Raw genomic sequence first — 18,452 nt, forward strand, 5'->3', positions numbered from 1 at the left:
GCAGCGGCTCTCAGAAGTAAAGATGGGAAGAGGATCGCCAATCCCCCTAATTCTGCGCCGACAAATAGTGGCACAATATCAGAAAGGAGTTCGACAGTGTAAAATTGCAAAGAGTTTGAACATATATCATCATCTACAGTGCATAATATCATCAAAAGATTCAGAGAATCTGGAAGAATCTCTGTGCGTAAGGGTCAAGGCCGGAAAACCATACTGGGTGCCCGTGATCTTCGGGCCCTTAGACGGCACTGCATCACATACAGGCATGCTTCTGTATTGGAAATCACAAAATGGGCTCAGGAATATTTCCAGAGAACATTATCTGTGAACACAATTCACCGTGCCATCTGCTGTTGCCAGCTAAAACTCTATAGTTCAAAGAAGAAGCCGTATCTAAACATGATCCAGAAGCGCAGGCATCTTCTCTGGGCCAAGGCTCATTTAAAATGGACTGTGGCAAAGTGGAAAACTGTTCTGTAGTCAGACGAATCAAAATTTGAAGTTCTTTATGGAAATCAGGGACGCCGTGTCATTCGGACTAAAGAGGAGAAGGACGACCCAAGTTGTTATCAGCGCTCAGTTCAGAAGCCTGCATCTCTGATGGTATGGGGTTGCATTAGTGCGTGTGGCATGGGCAGTTTACACATCTGGAAAGACACCATCAATGCTGAAAGGTACTGTATATCCAGGCTCTAGAGCAACATATGCTCCCATCCAGACGACGTCTCTTTCAGGGAAGGCCTTGCATTTTCCAACATGACAATGCCAAACCACATACTGCATCAATTACAGCATCATGGCTGCGTAGAAGAAGGGTCTGGGTACTGAACTGGCCAGCCTGCAGTCCAGATCTTTCACCCATAGAAAACATTTGGCGCATCATAAAACGGAAGATACGACAAAAAAGACCTAAGACAGTTGAGCAACTAGAATCCTACATTAGACAAGAATGGGTTAACATTCCTATCCCTAAACTTGAGCAACTTGTCTCCTCAGTCCCCAGACGTTTACAGACTGTTGTAAAGAGAAAAGGGGATGTCTCACAGTGGTAAACATGGCCTTGTCCCAACTTTTTTGAGATGTGTTGTTGTCATGAAATTTAAAATCACCTAATTTTTCTCTTTAAATGGTAAATTTTCTCAGTTTAAACATTTGATACGTCATCTATGTTCTATTCTGAATAAAATATGGAATTTTGAAACTTCCACATCATTGCATTCTGTTTTTATTTACAATTTGTACTTTGTCCCAACTTTTTTGGAATCAAGGTTGTAAATTAATTATATAATGAGAAATAATTACCGAATAAAATTGTTTACTTGTACAATGCACCTGGTTGTCTGTCAGCATTCAGTTAAATTGGTTCCAAATTATATTTGCTTAATTTCTGTGTGAATACATATGCTTCCTGGTTAGGGGTGCCGGGCAAATGAGTGTCTCTGGCTGCAGTTGAATACACATAGATCCGTACTATCCACTTATTAAGCCATGATGTAAGAACCATATTTCCAGGGCCAAGCCTTGTCTTCTCAACATGCCACAGTGCTGTGTCCCTCTTTGAACAGATCTGAATAAAAAAATAAAACTATGCAATTGTCATGAAGGAAATCATTTATGGCCCTTTTCCACTACCCTTTTTCAGCTCACTTCAGCTCACTTCAGCCCGACACGGCTCGCGTTTTGACTACCAAAAACCAGCACGACTCAGCTCGCTTCAGCCCTGCTTAGCCCCTAAAACTCGCACGGTTTTGGAGTGGGGCTGAAGCGAGCCAAACCGTGCCGAGTGAGGCTGGGGGCGTGAGCAGACACTCCCCTGTGCACTGATTGGTGAGGAGGCGTGTCCTCACATGCCCACACACGCCCCGCGAGCGCGCTGGGATCTGTAAACACCGCAAACCCGGAAGAAGAATAATTACGAATTACGAGAATTTCTGAAGCCTTATGCGCCTCGCCTCATCTATACGCTCTTGCCAGTATCTGTCCGCGTTGTCGGTGACAACAAGCCACAGCACCAAGACCAGCAACACTAACGACACCATGTCCTCCATGTTTATTGTTTACTATTCGGGTCGTGAGACTACCGCTTAAAAGCTCACTGAATCAGTGACATACAGAGCATCGTGGACGAGTTCGCGGAGCGCAAGGCTCGTCGTATGCCCTTCAAATAATGCGCGCAGTAGGCTATTGATGTTTTATTATGAGCCATGTACAGTATGTCGCCTAATGTTTTTTTGTTTGAGTTACATGTTCGTTTGAAGGACTTAATGTACAAAATAACATAGTTGCACCCCGTAGTGTTGAAATTGGTAAACACAGTGCATTCAGTGAGGTTTGCACCGCCCTCCTTTTATTTCTGACTCTTCCTGTCACCGTTGCAACCTCTGAGCGCTCATTCGTATGCCCTTCAAATAATGTGCGCAGTATAGGCTATTGATGTTTTATTATGAGCCATGTACAGTATCCTAATGTTTTTTGTTTCTGAGTTACATGTTCGTTTGAAGGACTTGATGTACTAAATAACATAGTTGCACCCGGTAGTGTTGAAATTGGTAAACACCGCAGTTGCGGACATTTTGTAGCCTAAAATGATGTTATGATAAGCTTTAATAAAGGGCCCGGTCATTTGCCCCGCCCCCGGCCCGGCTCTGACTTGTTCCGCCACTGTCACTGATGTCACTGTTTGCGCTGCTTAACGACATCACGTGACGTCCACCCACTTTCGCTAACTCCACCCAATGTGTCCACCCACTTCCAGCCAGCACGGTTCAGCGCGGTTGTAGTCGAAATGCAACTCCAACAGCCCCGCTCAGCCCGACTCAGCTCGATTCAGCACGGCACGGCTCAGCCGCGTTTGTAGTGGAAAAGCGGCAGTAGTTGATTTTAGTATTTGTAAAATGTAATAACTCCAAAAAGAAAGTTTAAAATGAAAAACAAAGACACGAGAGGCTGGGACAAATAGTAGTGATCAGTAATTGGGCAGGAGGACCAGGGTTATCAGTGATTGCTCATGGTGCAGGATCATGGTTATCAGTGATTACTTTCCATTACAAGCATTTAGCAGACACTCTTATCCAGAATGATGTACAAGTGCAAAAGCCAGGTACAAGAAGTGCTGAACTTCTAGACAAGAAAGTTCTCATGCTAACGGAATAATTGACAGAATAACATTTAGTGTAATATTCTGTTGAAGTAACAGCAATCTGCAAACAGCCAAGGAAAACAAGCCAACCATGCATATGAGCTGACAAAGTACACCTGAATAGAGAAAAAAAACAACAAAACCCAACAGCTAACCCCAAGCCATCATGACCAGACTAAACAATACACAGCCTAGGTTGGTCAAAACCAATATGTGATTACATAGTGGGCAGGGAAGCAGGCAAGAGGTGCAGCTTGAAGAGGTGGGTCTTCAATCTGCGCTTGAAGGTGGTCAGGGAGTCAGCAGTTCTGACTTCAATGGGTCATTCCACCAGTGGAGAGCCAAGACAGACAGCAGTCTTGAGTGGGCTGGGCAAGAGCAGAGAGGGGAAGGGGTCAGGTGACCAGTAGCAACAGAGCTTAGGGATCTGGCTGGCATATAGGGTCAGATCAGTCTCTGCAGGTATGCTGGACATAACCCCTTGACTGTCTGGTAAGCTAGCATCAACATCTTAAATTTGATGTGATCTGCGACAGGTTGCCAGTGAAGGGCAGAGGAGTAATGTGGGAGGAACAAAGGAGGTTATATACCAAGCGGGCTGCAGCATTCTGGATGAGCTCCAGGGGTCTGATAGCAGATGCTGGAAGGCTGGCAAGGAGAGAGTTCCAGTTGTCCAAGTGGGAGAGGATCAGCGCTTGGACCAGGATCTGAGTAGAGTAGGTGATGAGGAAGGGGCAGATCCTTTGAATGTTGTAAAGGAAGAATCTGCACATCTGGGTCACTGCAGTGATGTTCACTGAAGAGCAGAGTCTGTCATTGAACACCACCTGTAGGTTCTTTGCACTGGGTGAAGATGACATAGAGGTGTCCCCAGGGAGATGACAAAGTCCAGGGGTGGAGAAGATGGAGCGGGAATTTAGATCACCTCTGTCTTGCCTGGGTTGAACTTCAGGTGATGGTTGTCCATCCAGCTCTGGATGTCACACAGGCAAGCAGAGATGTGAAACCTGTGTGTCAGAAGGAAGAAAAAAGAGAAACAATTGAGTGTCATCAGCATAGCAGTGGTAAGATAGACCATGAGCAGAGATAATTGGGCTGAGAGACTGGGTGTAGAGAGAGAAGAGAAGCAGACCAAGGATTGAACCTTGAGGGACACCAGTGGTAATTGGGCGTGGTGCTGATATTGTACCAGATCAGGTAACCTGGAAGGAGCAACCGAAGAGGCAGGACTTGGACCAATCCAGGGCTGTCCTGCAGATCCCCAGAGCTGATAGGGATTACAGGAGGATGGGGTGATAAATGGTGTTAAATGCAGCAGAAAGGTCTAGAAGAATGCTGCACGAAGTGCCTCACTGATGGAGAGAAGTGCAGTCTCAGTTGAGTGTTCAGCTCACAAGCCAGACTGGTGAGAATCCAGGAGATTGTTCTGAGAGAGAAAAGAGGAGAGTTGGTTAGCAACAGCACATTCAACCATCTTTGATAGGAAGGGGAGAAGAGAAACCGGGTGGTAGTTCTGGATGACAGAGGGGTCTAGGGTGGGTTTTTTCAGCAAAGGAGTAATGTGGGCTTGTTTAAAGCCGGAGAGAAAGTGTCTAGAGGACAAGGAGGAGTTGACAAGGGAGGTGATAAAAGGGAGGATGTCAGGAGTGATGGTCTGGAGAAGAGATGAGGGGATAGAGTCAAGGGCACAGGTGGTAGGATGGTGAGAGAGCAAGAGCTGGGTGACATCATATGTGGAAAGAGGGGAAAAAGCAGAGAGCAGGGGGGAAGAGACAGGGAGAGTGAGGAGGGGATGGGAGGCAGGGGTGGTGCAGAAGTTATGGATGGCCTCAAAGAAGGCTGCAAAGTCCTCTGCAGTGAAGGAAGACTGAGGTGCAGCTGGTGGAAAGCTGAGGAGAGAAGACAAAGACCAGTTGATGAGGGTTAGAGATGGAATTATGCATTTTGGAGTTTGCATTTTAGAAGCAGTGAAATAGAACAGTAGGTCCAGATGTAAGTGTGGTTCTATGAACACTTGATAACCACCAGGATTTACCATCATTCGGAACTGCCACAGACCCGACAGGTATTAAGTTAATAGGCTCCATGAGCAAAGCACCCTAACATGAAGGTATTTATAGCAAATATTACACCACTGTAAATTCATGACTTTGAACATTTTGGCATGCAGGCACAACTGCACTAGAGGATATCCAGGTGAGAGACAAGCCCATGGCTCCTTTACAGCGTTCACAGAATCATAGTTACATTCCTAACTAGTGTTTAGAGCTGTTGAGCTGTACAAATAAGCTGGTTGAACTAGAGCCTGTACAGTTCAGTCTTTGTAACATCAAAGAACTTTAAAACATAATGTGTGTTGTGTATTTGTGTCACATTCTTGGTGTGCGTTTTGTGAATTTGTGTATGTCAGCGGAGAGTCTGGTGCAGGAAAGACAGAGAGCACCAAACTGATACTGCAGTTTCTGGCAGCAGTGAGTGGACAGCGATCGTGGATAGAGCAACAGATCCTTGAAGCTAACCCCATACTGGAAGGTAGTTCAGTCAAACCTTTACACTGGATTTAGGTTTTGTTTTTTTCAAGGAAATTACAGTACATTGTGTTTTGAATGCTTTTAATGATGTACTGTAAATATTGGTCCAAAAATAATCTTTTGTTTATCTAGCCTTTGGTAATGCAAAGACCATTCGGAATGATAACTCAAGTCGCTTTGGGAAGTACATCGATATCCAGTTCAGTAAGGGGGGAGCCATTGAAGGAGCCCGCATTGATCAGTACCTGCTGGAGAAATCACGTGTCTGTCGACAGGTAGACCATGACAAGTTGACACCAGGTTTAATGAAATTATTTTGTTGTTAAATGGAGAGATGTGTAAATGACATTTGAAAACTTGTCCAGGCTCATGAGGAGAGAAACTACCACATCTTTTACTACATGCTGTTGGGCATGCAGGCTGAACAGAAGAAAATTTTGTCTCTGGGTAATGCTGTGGAGTACAACTACCTGACCATGGTATGGTGCTCTCATACCTCTATTTTTATAACTGCAAACATAATGGTTTGAATAATGGCTTACCTAGTCGTCGTGATTTTAAATCAGGGCAAGTGCACTTCCTGTGAGGGGCGGGATGATGTAAAGGAATACGCACACTTCCGCTCAGCCATGAAGATCTTGACATTCTCAGAGAACGATTCCTGGGAAATTCACAAGCTACTTGCTGCCATCCTCCATCTAGGCAACATGGACTTTGAAGGTGAAGAGACTTTTTGTGGTTAAGGGTAACATTTTACAGATCACATCATTGAATGTTGACTATAGCCATAATAGTAGCATTTATATTCAGGATTTCTGGTTTCATTTTTATTTAAGCCATCATTTCGCATAATCTGGAAGGCTGTGATATTATCACCTCTACCCATTTCAACATGGCTGCTCAGTTGTTGGAGGTAATTCTTAAAGAACTTAAAAGTATCTACTAAAGCTAAAATGCTCCTTTGATATACTGTACCTGACTGGTTTCATATGGTTCTCTGCAGGTGGACTTAAAAACTCTGGATGTAAGTTTGACTCAGAGGTCCTTCATGACTAATCGAGAGTGTCTATCCAAACCTCTTTCCACAAACCAAGCAAGTGATGGCAGGGATGCCTTTGTGAAGGTCAGAACCCAGTTTATGACCATATAGAAATCATTCATTTCATCTCTATTTCATTACTGATAGCCTAAAATGAAATTTAATCTCTTCAGTTTTGCTAAGCCTGAAGGTAATCTTTCTGCACAGGCCATCTATGGAAGATTGTTTGTTTGGATTGTGGAGAAAATCAATCATGCCGTTTACAAGCCACCCTCTGAGGAGTCCACTGATACCCGTCATTCAGTAGGCTTGCTAGACATCTTTGGATTTGAAAACTTCAAGCAAAACAGGTTCTTTGAAAAAATATAGACATGCACTGATACTGTTTGTCTGATATTTGAGTGTAATTATATTCTTTTATTCTGATTTGTGTGGCTCTTTCTTTCAGCTTTGAACAGCTGTGCATTAACTTTGCCAATGAACAGCTACAGCAGTTCTTTGTGAAGCATGTCTTTAAGATGGAGCAGGAAGACTATGCCTCTGAGAGCATTGTCTGGAAACACATTGACTACGTCGATAACCAGAACACTCTCAATGTGCTGGCCAGCAAACCTCTCAACATTCTTTCCCTCATTGATGAGGAGAGTCACTTTCCTAAGGTGCAAATATACATTATTTGCTGTTTATAATACAGATGTTGTCTTCTGATCTAGGCATTAATTATTCAGCTATTTAAGTAAGGAATAATATACAGCGAGCTGGTCATTATTGTGAAATGAACCTTAGCAGGGTGATGCAGAACCCTGACGTGAAGCAGACCTGAAACCCTGAAGGAGTTTATTTTGCAATAGTGACCGGCTCAATGTACATTATCCCACTTGTTACATGTCTACTTACTAAAGAAATCAGTAACAAAATATCAATTTGATTAAAAAAATCATTTTATTGCTTCTGCTAATGACACCGTCAGTAGCAACAGTCTGTTATTCAAAAATAAGAGACTGTAGAAGGCCTCAGTTGACCAATCAGAATCGAGTATTCAGCAAATCCGTGTAATAAGAAAGGAATAAAACATGATGGGGCATGCTGTTCGAGGAAAATAATCAACGGCCGGTGGGATGGAGTGAAATGTGAAGCAGATTTACTATTACCACCCTGAAGTTTATTATTTATCTACAACCCCGATTCCAAAAAAGTTGGGACAAAGTGCAAATTGTAAATAAAAACGGAATGCAATGATGTGGAAGTTTCAAAATTCCATATTTTATTCAGAATAGAACATAGATGACATATCAAATGTTTAAACTGAGAAAATGTATCATTTAAAGAGAAAAATTAGGTGATTTTAAATTTCATGACAACAACACATCTCAAAAAAGTTGGGACAAGGCCATGTTTACCACTGTGAGACATCCCCTTTTCTCTTTACAACAGTCTGTAAACGTCTGGGGACTGAGGAGACAAGTTGCTCAAGTTTAGGGATAGGAATGTTAACCCATTCTTGTCTAATGTAGGATTCTAGTTGCTCAACTGTCTTAGGTCTTTTTTGTCGTATCTTCCGTTTTATGATGCGCCAAATGTTTTCTATGGGTGAAAGATCTGGACTGCAGGCTGGCCAGTTCAGTACCCGGACCCTTCTTCTACGCAGCCATGATGCTGTAATTGATGCAGTATGTGGTTTGGCATTGTCATGTTGGAAAATGCAAGGCCTTCCCTGAAAGAGACGTCGTCTGGATGGGAGCATATGTTGCTCTAGAGCCTGGATATACAGTACCTTTCAGCACTGATGGTGTCTTTCCAGATGTGTAAGCTGCCCATGCCACACGCACTAATGCAACCCCATACCATCAGAGATGCAGGCTTCTGAACTGAGCGCTGATGATAACTTGGGTCGTCCTTCTCCTCTTTAGTCCGAATGACACGGCGTCCCTGATTTCCATAAAGAACTTCAAATTTTGATTCGTCTGACCACAGAACAGTTTTACACTTTGCCACAGTCCATTTGAAATGAGCCTTGGCCCAGAGAAGACGTCTGCGCTTCTGGATCATGTTTAGATACGGCTTCTTCTTTGAACTATAGAGTTTTAGCTGGCAACGGCGGATGGCACGGTGAATTGTGTTCACAGATAATGTTCTCTGGAAATATTCCTGAGCCCATTTTGTGATTTCCAATACAGAAGCATGCCTGTATGTGATGTAGTGCCGTCTAAGGGCCCGAAGATCACAGACACCCAGTATGGTTTTGCGGCCTTGACCCTTACACACAGAGATTCTTCCAGATTCTCTGAATCTTTTGATGATATTATGCACTGTAGATGATGATATGTTCAAACTCTTTGCAATTTTACACTGTCGAACTCCTTTCTGATATTGCTCCACTATTTGTCGGCGCAGAATTAGGGGGATTGGTGATCCTCTTCCCATCTTTACTTCTGAGAGCCGCTGCCACTCCAAGATGCTCTTTTTATACCCAGTCATGTTAATGACCTATTGCCAATTGACCTAATGAGTTGCAATTTGGTCCTCCAGCTGTTCCTTTTTTGTACCTTTAACTTTTCCAGCCTCTTATTGCCCCTGTCCCAACTTTTTTGAGATGTGTTGCTGTCATGAAATTTCAAATGAGCCAATATTTGGCATGAAATTTCAAAATGTCTCACTTTCGACATTTGATATGTTGTCTATGTTCTATTGTGAATACAATATCAGTTTTTGAGATTTGTAAATTATTGCATTCTGTTTTTATTTACAATTTGTACTTTGTCCCAACTTTTTTGGAATCGGGGTTGTATAACAGCATCTCCCGAGGGGTTTTATTTTTCTCATACCACAGAAATTGGCCAATGATTACAATTTAAAATGTATGAAATTTATAACATGTTAAGCTTCATAACAATTTAATGCTGTTTTTATCTGTTTAATGTTGTGGCAGTGAGACAAGTTAGTTCCTGTTATCACTACACTATAGCAGCTATAAACAAAGACAAAAGCTCAGCACGTAATGTTACCGAGAAACCAGAAAGCACCAAGTCTTATGTCCTGACAATTTACCCATGACAGAAAATTTATGCTGGCCATTAATCATAAATAATCTAACAATCTCATTGCAGAAAATATAATCATATCAACAATCATGTTTTTCTTTGTTAATAAATATCATTTTTAAATTCATTTATTATTAGCCTTAGATTGTATACTGTAGATCATCTGCAATATACATCTCTGTGCAAGAGTTATGATAGAAATAATAACATATTGGAACGAGTGTATTAATAGAAACTCAATATGAATCACAGCTGCAGCTACGATCAGAGCTGCTGTTATAGAAAATTTTAATCAACACTTTCTGAGCAGTCAGATTCAAGAATTAAACAGCATTGTGTTATAAGTTTAAAAAAAAGTATAATTAATTTGAATATAATGACTTTAAACAAAGTATGCTTTTTTCAATTACAGTTAGGTCCATATATATTTGGACACTGACACAATTTTTTTTTTTACCTGTTTACTGAAATATATTCAAGTTGTAGTTATATAATGGACATAAAGTCCAGACTTTCAGCTTTCATTTGAGGGTATCCACATTAAAACTGGATGAAGGGTTTAGGAGTTTCAGTTCCTTAGTATGTGCCACCCTGTTTTTAAAGGGACCAAAAGTAATTGGACAATTGACTCAAAGGCTATTTCATGGGCAGGTGTGGGCAATTCCTTTGTTATGTCATTCTCAATTAAGCAGATAAAAGGCCTGGAGTTGATTTGAGGTGTGGTGCTTGCATTTGGAAGATTTTGCTGTGAAGAAAACATGCAGTCAAAGGAGCTCTCCATGCAGGTGAAACAAGCCATCCTTAAGCTGCGAAAACAGAAGAAAAAACCCATCCGAGAAATTGCTACAATATTAGGAGTGGCAAAATCTACAGTTTGGTACATCCTGAGAAAGAAAGAAAGCACTGGTGAACTCATCAATGCAAAAAGACCTGGACGCCCACAGAAGACAACAGTGGTGGATGATCGCAGAATAATTTCCATGGTGAAGAGAAACCCCTTCACAACAGCCAACCAAGTGAACAACACTCTCCAGGAGGTAGGCGTATCAATATCCAAATCTACCATAAAGAGAAGACTGCATGAAAGTAAATACAGAGGGTTCACTGCACGGTGCAAGCCACTCATAAGCCTCAAGAATAAAAAGGCTAGATTGGACTTTGCTAAAAAACATCTAAAAAAGCCAGCACAGTTCTGGAAGAACATTCTTAAGACAGATGAAACCAAGATCAACCTCTACCAGAATGATGGAAAGAAAAAAGTATGGCAAAGGCGTGGTACAGCTCATGATCCAAAGCATACCACATCATCTGTAAAACACGGCGGAGGCAGTGTGATGGCTTGGGCATGCATGGCTGCCAGTGGCACTGGGTCACTAGTGTTTATTGATGATGTGACACAGGACAGAAGCAGCCGGATGAATTCTGAGGTATTCAGAGACATACTGCGTGCTCAAATCCAGCCAAATGCAGCCAAATAATAATCGGCATTTCATAATATAGATGGACAGTGACCCAAAACATAAAGCCAAAGCAACCCAGGAGTTTATTAAAGCAAAGAAGTGGAATATTCTTGAATGGCCAAGTCAGTCACCTGATCTCAACCCAATTGAGCATGCATTTCACTTGTTAAAGACTAAACTTCAGACAGAAAGGCCCACAAACAGACAGCAACTGAAAACTGCTGCAGTAAAGGCCTGGCAGAGCATTAAAAAGGAGGAAACACAGCGTCTGGTGATGTCCATGAGTTCAAGACTTCAGGCAGTCATTGCCAACAAAGGGTTTTCAACCAAGTATTAGAAATGAGCATTTTATTTACAATTATTTAATTTGCCCAATTACTTTTGAGCCCCTGAAATGAAGGGATTGTGTTTAAAAAAAATGCTTTAGTTCCTCACATTTTTATGCAATCATTTTTTTTCAACCCACTGAATTAAAGCTGAAAGTCTGAACTTCAACTGCATCTGAATTGTTTTGTTCAAAATTCATTGTGGTAATGTACAGAACCAAAATTAGAAAAATGTTGCCTCTGTCCAAATATTTATGAACCTAACTGTACAGTATATACTGTATGTGTAAATCTTTACTGGTGTGATTTTCTTTTGATGCCAGGGCACAGATACCACCTTGCTGCAAAAGTTGCAGAAGTGTCACGAGAAAAGCAAAGTCTACATCCCTCCTAAGAACAGTCATGAAACAAATTTTGGAATCAATCATTTTGCTGGGCCGGTTTTTTATAACTCACAAGGTAAATGGAAATGGGTAATCCACTACAGATAATGGATGAAATATGTTGCTGATGGATACTTCATTTTTAAAAAATCCTTTTTGGCAGGAAGTATTGCGAATTATTTAATCTCTGCTTTTTTGTAAGGTTTTCTGGAAAAGAACAGGGATGCTCTCAGTTCAGATCTCATCATGTTGGTGGAAACTTCTACCAATAAGCTCCTCAAACAGATCTTCCACAATGATCTTTCCACTGATGAGAAAAGCAGTGCCAACCCCAAAATGATGATCACCTCCAAGAGCTCCTTGCGGGTAAGTGTAAATTAGATGCGATCTTGCTTTCTGTTAAGAGTACGAACAGATTGATAGAAGCTTTGGTGCTAATACAATTTACCTTCTCAGCAAATGACAGACACTAAGAAGCGAGTGCCAACATTATGTGGACAGTTTCGTCAGTCTCTGGACTCCCTGATGAAAACCCTGACTGCATGCCAGCCTTACTTCATTCGCTGTGTTAAACCGAATGACTTTAAGAAACCCATGGTAACATTACTGCAAAATAATCCAGTTAATCCTCTGTATAGTCAAGTGCATACAATGTAATAACTTTATTTTGCTTGAGAAATGGAATCAGTTTTTTACATTCTTTCTTATGATGATTTTTGTATAATCCAGCTGTTTGACAGAGAGCTGTGTCTGCGTCAGCTGCGCTACTCGGGCATGATGGAGACCATTCGTATCAGGAAAGCTGGCTACCCGATCCGTCACACCTTCCAACAATTTCTGGATCGCTATCGTGTCCTCCTCAACTCCTTTGTCTGTGACCCAAAAACGGTGAGAAATAGTCATTTTAATCTAGAGTAAGGACATGGTTAGAGTTTGAAGATTTCTACGAAAATAATGCTGTTATTAATATAAACATCGATATGTGTTTGTGGGGGGGGAAAACAAAACCATTTTCTCTGTTCCAGGAGAGTGCCAAGGCCTGCAGTGAGAGTATTTGTAAGAATGTGCTCAGTGATGGTGATGACTGGAAAATTGGCAAAACCAAAGTGTTTTTGAAGGTAAGGTAATGTAACATTTCATGACTGATTACTGTGGACTGTGATTTACTAACTAATGCATCCAAACCATCTTATAGGATTTCCATGATACCATGTTGGAGCTGAACCGGGACAAGGCCTTGAACGAGAAAGCGCTTATTATCCAGAAATTCATGAGAGGGTACAAGTACAGGTTAGTCAAAGTTTATAGTCTTGAGAGGTTATAACCACAAGGCCAACAAAAAATGTATACATTTTTTCTTGTCATATGCTCATTATGCTAATCTTCCTGATTAGGAAACAGTTTCTTAAACAAAGGTCTGCAGCTGTGGTCGTGCAGAAGTATTGGCGTGGATACAATGGCAGAAAACTTTATAAAGTGGTGAGTTATCAGGAGTTGGATAATAAATTGGACTTGAATGGTTCTCAGTCTTTTTTTTTTTAATTTTCGAGAGGCTGTCTTTGATAGGCATGTGAGTGTTGGCAGCATTTCTACAATGTAGTGATCCATCTGGTGATCTTATGCCCAGGTCCAGTTGGGATACAGTCGTCTTCAGGCCACTGTGCGCTCTCGTCAGTTAACACGCCAGTACGAACTGGAACATAAGGCCACCTTGTTGCTGCAGGCGCAGAGCCATACCTATCTTGCCAGGAAGGAGTGGAAGCGAAAGAGAGGAGCGGTCATCCTTCTACAGGCTTATGTCAGAGGCATGCGTGCCCGGAAGACTGTTCGGAAGATGAAGAACGATGTGTGTTATTAACTTTACAACTTTTCCTGATGCTATTCACTAGAGACCTAGGCATAAGTATTAATATATATTACACTGTACCTTCAATCTTCACCACTTTTCTATACGTGCCAAACTATTGTCTTTCTGTGTTTTATTGATGCTATGGTGATTATGATGAAAAACTCATCATATCTGGTTTTGTAGGCCTTTTTGTCACTGCAGGAGCGCAGGGCAGAAGAGCTGGCTGCTCTGGAGAGGCAGAAGAGGCTAGAGGATATTCTCCGTCAGAAGAGAGAGCAAGAAGCTGCCGAACAGTCTGAGTTAATCAATGATCAGGAAATGGTGGACACAATCTTTGGCTTCCTGCCCAACATGGTGGGAGGGCAAGAGGGTCAGGCACCTTCAGGTTTTGAGGTCAGAAGTGAATATTTTAGATTAAATTGTAAATGTGACTTTGAGCAGAATTTGACCCAATCTTTTTCTTATAATGTTCCATGCTAAGTAGCATTAGTCATATAAGCATTTTTATAGGTGAAATAATATTTTAAACTAAAATAAAATGATTGTTTCTAGGACTTAGAAGGAAAGCGAACTGTGCTGGAAGAAATAGACCTGGATGATGCTGTTATGGTTGAAGAGCTTCCTGAGGAAGACTATGATGATCTGGATGAGTACTCATTCTCCAAGTTTGCATCGATGTACTTTCAGGGTGCTGCGACACCCACTCACGTGCGCCAGAGACTGCGCCAACCACTGCTGTACCATGAAGAGGAAAATGATGTGGTGGTAAATCAGCCTTTTGGTTCATTAATCATGCAACAGTGTGATAGTGCTGCTGGACTTGGTGTAACGCAACACTAAAAACTAAATGTACTTTTAACCGAGCTGCTCTTTTTAGGCTTCTCTAACAGTGTGGTGGATCATCTTGAGGTTTATGGGAGATCTTCCTGAACCAAAAGTACAGAAAGTCCCAACAAGCAGATCAGCATTTGTTGCTTACTCTCTACAGCAAGATGTGGCATCCAGGCAAGACAGACGTCTCAGCCACGTGGTTGGACTGGACCAGGTAGGGGGAAATCCTACGCATGACCTAGGGACTTATTTTCAGAATATTTTATTTTCTATGTTATTTGTGTCATCGTTTTTTAAATAACTGACATTGTTTCAAAGTAGTTTTCCAGAAATCTTGATGTAAATTTTCGATTCTTAAGTATCAAGCCAGAGGTGACAGTAGCAAAGAAAAAAAACCTATTTCTGAACTTACATATGTAGAGTAGTGATTATGGATTACTTTTTAGATGACACACTGAGTGTGTGTGTGTGTGTGTGTGTGTGTGTGTGTGTGTGTGTGTGTGTGTGTGTGTGTGTGTGTGTTTTAAAGAAACTGCTAAGAAACAGAAACACAAGGAAAGACTCTTCAGCCCCAGAAATGCTACCTCAGAACAGAAAGTCCTCAACATTTACAGATATGTTGTCAGGAAAAAGGAAATCAACCATGACAGAGGAAGTTATACCAACTCGGAAAGCTTCCTCCATACCATTGGAAGGTCCCAGAAACAGAAAGTCCTCCACCTTTGTTGATCTGCTGACCCGGAACAGAAAGACCTCCACAATCCCTGAGGAAGCGTCATCAAATAGAAAGACTTCCAGAAAACCATCCATCATTGAGGAAGAGGTATGGCACATACAACTGGGTAATTGACCTCTTAATATGCAACACCTAGATTTTAAGTAAATTGAAAGCTATTTCAGTTATTATAGTATAACCTTCCTAAAATGATCACATATGTCTGAACATCTGATAATATTCAATGTTCTAATTCATCAACAGCCAGAGGATGGCTCTGAGGTTTCCAAACCACCCACTGTACAAACTATCACAGAGGAAGAGGAGAACATTATTGATGAAAAACTCACCTTGGACCGTCCACTCACATCTCTTGAAAAGTTGCACATCATTGTAAGATATGGCATTGTCAGGCGTGACCTCAGGTGGGCGACTTCAAAGAAAGTGTTCATGATAGTATGAAACGAGCCAAATTCTTATTACCATTTTTCCATAAGTCCTAAGAAGTGTAGTGCTGAGGCTGGTGAATACACATTCATACATATTGGGTTTCTGTTCCTTAGAGATGAGATCTACTGTCAGATTTGTAAGCAGCTTCAAGAGAATGGGAATCGCAGCAGCTTTTACCGAGGTTGGATACTTCTTTCTCTGTGCCTGGGCATCTTCCCTCCCACTGAACACTTCATTAAGGTGAGTCAGGCACTCTGACCTCAACATAGGTGAATGAGCTTAGTTCACATACAAGTTCCTGATTAGTCAACTTTCCTCCTTTCAGTACCTGCAAAGCTTCATTCAGCTTGGCCCTGTTGGATATGCTCCATACTGTGCAGAGAGACTGAGACGCACTGTGGCCAATGGCGTGCGTGGAGAGCCACCCAGCTGGCTTGAGTTACAGGTAACTACAGTTTCAGCAGATTACTTTTACTTACTTACCTACTTACTTCTCTCTCTCTCTCTCTCTCTCATATATATATATATATATATAGGGGGGCAATTCTTTAGCAGAGAGGCCAAAATTATGAAGATTGCCTTAACTTGTCAGCTCAGTGATCTTGCTAAAGTATGGAATCCAAGGCAAAATGTACTCAAAACCATATTTAAAAATCATCACCCCAATTATAGCAATGTCGCTTCAAAGAAATCTTGGTCTGAATTTTAAGAATTGAAAGTTCAGTTTTTTTCTGACATAATTCCGTTACTGACTTTTTTTTTTCCTCATAAAAGATTTTGCATTCAGAGTTAAACACAGACAATTTTTCTTTCCTTTTTCGGGTCCAAAGATACCCCATACAGTGTGAAATGTTTATTTAATACCATTATCTTGAATACTGCAACTAAAAAAAGTTACCACATTTTGCTGTAAATGTAATTCCCTTCCTGAAGAACTACCCTTATGTACTCACATACCCCTTTTCCACCAAATCAGTTCCAGGGCTGGTTCGGGGCCAGTGCTGGTTCACAACTCGTTCAACTTGTGAGCCAGCTGAGAACCAGTTTGCTTTTCCATAGCTCGGGGTGCTAAGGGGAGCCACGTCATTACGTCACTGCGTTTGCATAAACCTTGGCGCGAACATCGAAGCAACAACAACACGGAGAAGAAGCAGCAGCAACAACAACAATAATGGATGACTGCTGCTTTACTGCATCCATGATATCTCGTCGCTTATTTAAAAATGGCGACCTTTCGCGGTCTTACTATTGTTGGTCTTAACAACTCTGCCCTCACCCCCCGCCGACGTAAGCGGTTCTTTCCTCTGGCCCAGCAAAGAGCTGGTGCTAGCCTGGAACCGGTTTTTCTGGCCCCAGAGCCAGTTCTTTGTCAGTGGAAACAGAAAACCCGGTTCCAAACTAAGCACTGGCCCCGAACCAGCCCTGGAACTGATTTGGTGGAAAAGGGGCATTAGAAAACCTCTAGTTCCTTGAAAAGTTACAGTTTCTTAGCATTACCAAAAGATTTGGTCATTTCTACTTGGAATTTGGCCATTTCTACTTGAAAATGTATTTGAAAAGGACACTCTACTGTCTGATTCTACATAAAACAATTCTTCAGAGAAACAAAGCAAAGAACACTTTTGGGAACAATTTTTATACAATTATTCACACAATGCATCATTTAAATCAGAACCTATACATACTTTAGCTGTTTTCTTCAGTTTTTCCTGAGTGGATCAACAGAAAACATTTGCCCAATCAGGAGACTGTGAGTTTGATTCCTGATGATGCTGGTTTGTCCAAGAGATCATAGTTGTCAGTGTCCTCTGTGTGAGTAGGGAGGTGTCATACTCTAATCTAACACCAATAACACTAGCCAATCATGAATATCTTTAAGCATGTGTAAATGAATGAGAACAGTTCATGTTTTCTTCAGATGTGTTTGGCTGCACTGTGACGGTACCTGAGGAGCAGTTTTTAAACAATGTGCTGGCAAACCTATGAATGCCTTTGAGAAATAAAAAGAATAACATTTTAATGAAACAGCAACAAACGCAAGAACATTGTCATTCCCTACATTTCTGGACTATTTGAGAAACTCAGGAGGATCTTCTACAAACACAACATCCCTGTACACTTCAGACCCAGTAACACTCTGAAGCAGAAATTGGTCCACCCTAAGGACAGAATACCCAAATACAAACAGGACAAAGTGTACACAATTCAATGCAGTGAGGAATACACAGACCTGTACATTGGGGAAACGAAACAACCGCTTCACAAGCGCATGGCTCAACACAGGAGAGCCAGTTCCTCAGGCCAGGACCCTGCAGTCTATCTTCATTTCAATAACAAAGGACACTCGTTTCAGGACTGCAATGTATGCATCCTAGCCAGAGAAGGCCGGTGGTTTGAAAGAGGAGTTAAAGAAGCCATCTTTGTCAACCTGGAACGACCATCACTGAACAGAGGAGGTGGTCTGAGACACTAATGCCGCTTTTCCACTACCAATGCGGCTGAGTTGGGCTGAGTCGAGCTGAGTGGGGCTGTTGGAGTTGCATTTCAACTACAACCGCGCTGAACCGTGCTGGCTGGAAGTGGGTGGACACATTGGGTGGAGTTAGTGAAAGTGGGTGAACGTCACGTGATGTCGTTAGGCAGCGCAAACAGTGACATCAGTGACCTTTTAAGTGGTAGTCTCACGAC

At 41.8% G+C, this 18,452-nt stretch overlaps 1 protein-coding gene across 1 annotated transcript in view; it reads left to right on the top strand.

Moving 5' to 3' along the window:
- Positions 1-18,452, top strand: part of LOC132884620 (unconventional myosin-VIIa) — an 82,051-nt gene that overhangs the window by 36,065 nt on the left and 27,534 nt on the right. The window contains 23 exon segments of the mRNA XM_060918461.1: positions 5,550-5,671; positions 5,803-5,945; positions 6,036-6,149; positions 6,237-6,390; positions 6,507-6,583; positions 6,674-6,793; positions 6,917-7,059; positions 7,158-7,368; positions 11,860-11,995; positions 12,122-12,285; positions 12,346-12,516; positions 12,649-12,807; positions 12,945-13,037; positions 13,115-13,209; positions 13,314-13,398; positions 13,547-13,765; positions 13,952-14,161; positions 14,321-14,533; positions 14,646-14,813; positions 15,129-15,422; positions 15,579-15,739; positions 15,878-16,004; positions 16,090-16,209. Of these exon segments, the coding sequence (XP_060774444.1) occupies positions 5,550-5,671; positions 5,803-5,945; positions 6,036-6,149; positions 6,237-6,390; positions 6,507-6,583; positions 6,674-6,793; positions 6,917-7,059; positions 7,158-7,368; positions 11,860-11,995; positions 12,122-12,285; positions 12,346-12,516; positions 12,649-12,807; positions 12,945-13,037; positions 13,115-13,209; positions 13,314-13,398; positions 13,547-13,765; positions 13,952-14,161; positions 14,321-14,533; positions 14,646-14,813; positions 15,129-15,422; positions 15,579-15,739; positions 15,878-16,004; positions 16,090-16,209 (3,499 nt within the window).

This window comes from Neoarius graeffei, chromosome 4 (assembly GCF_027579695.1).
Source record: "Neoarius graeffei isolate fNeoGra1 chromosome 4, fNeoGra1.pri, whole genome shotgun sequence".
NCBI classification, from domain to species: domain Eukaryota; kingdom Metazoa; phylum Chordata; class Actinopteri; order Siluriformes; family Ariidae; genus Neoarius; species Neoarius graeffei.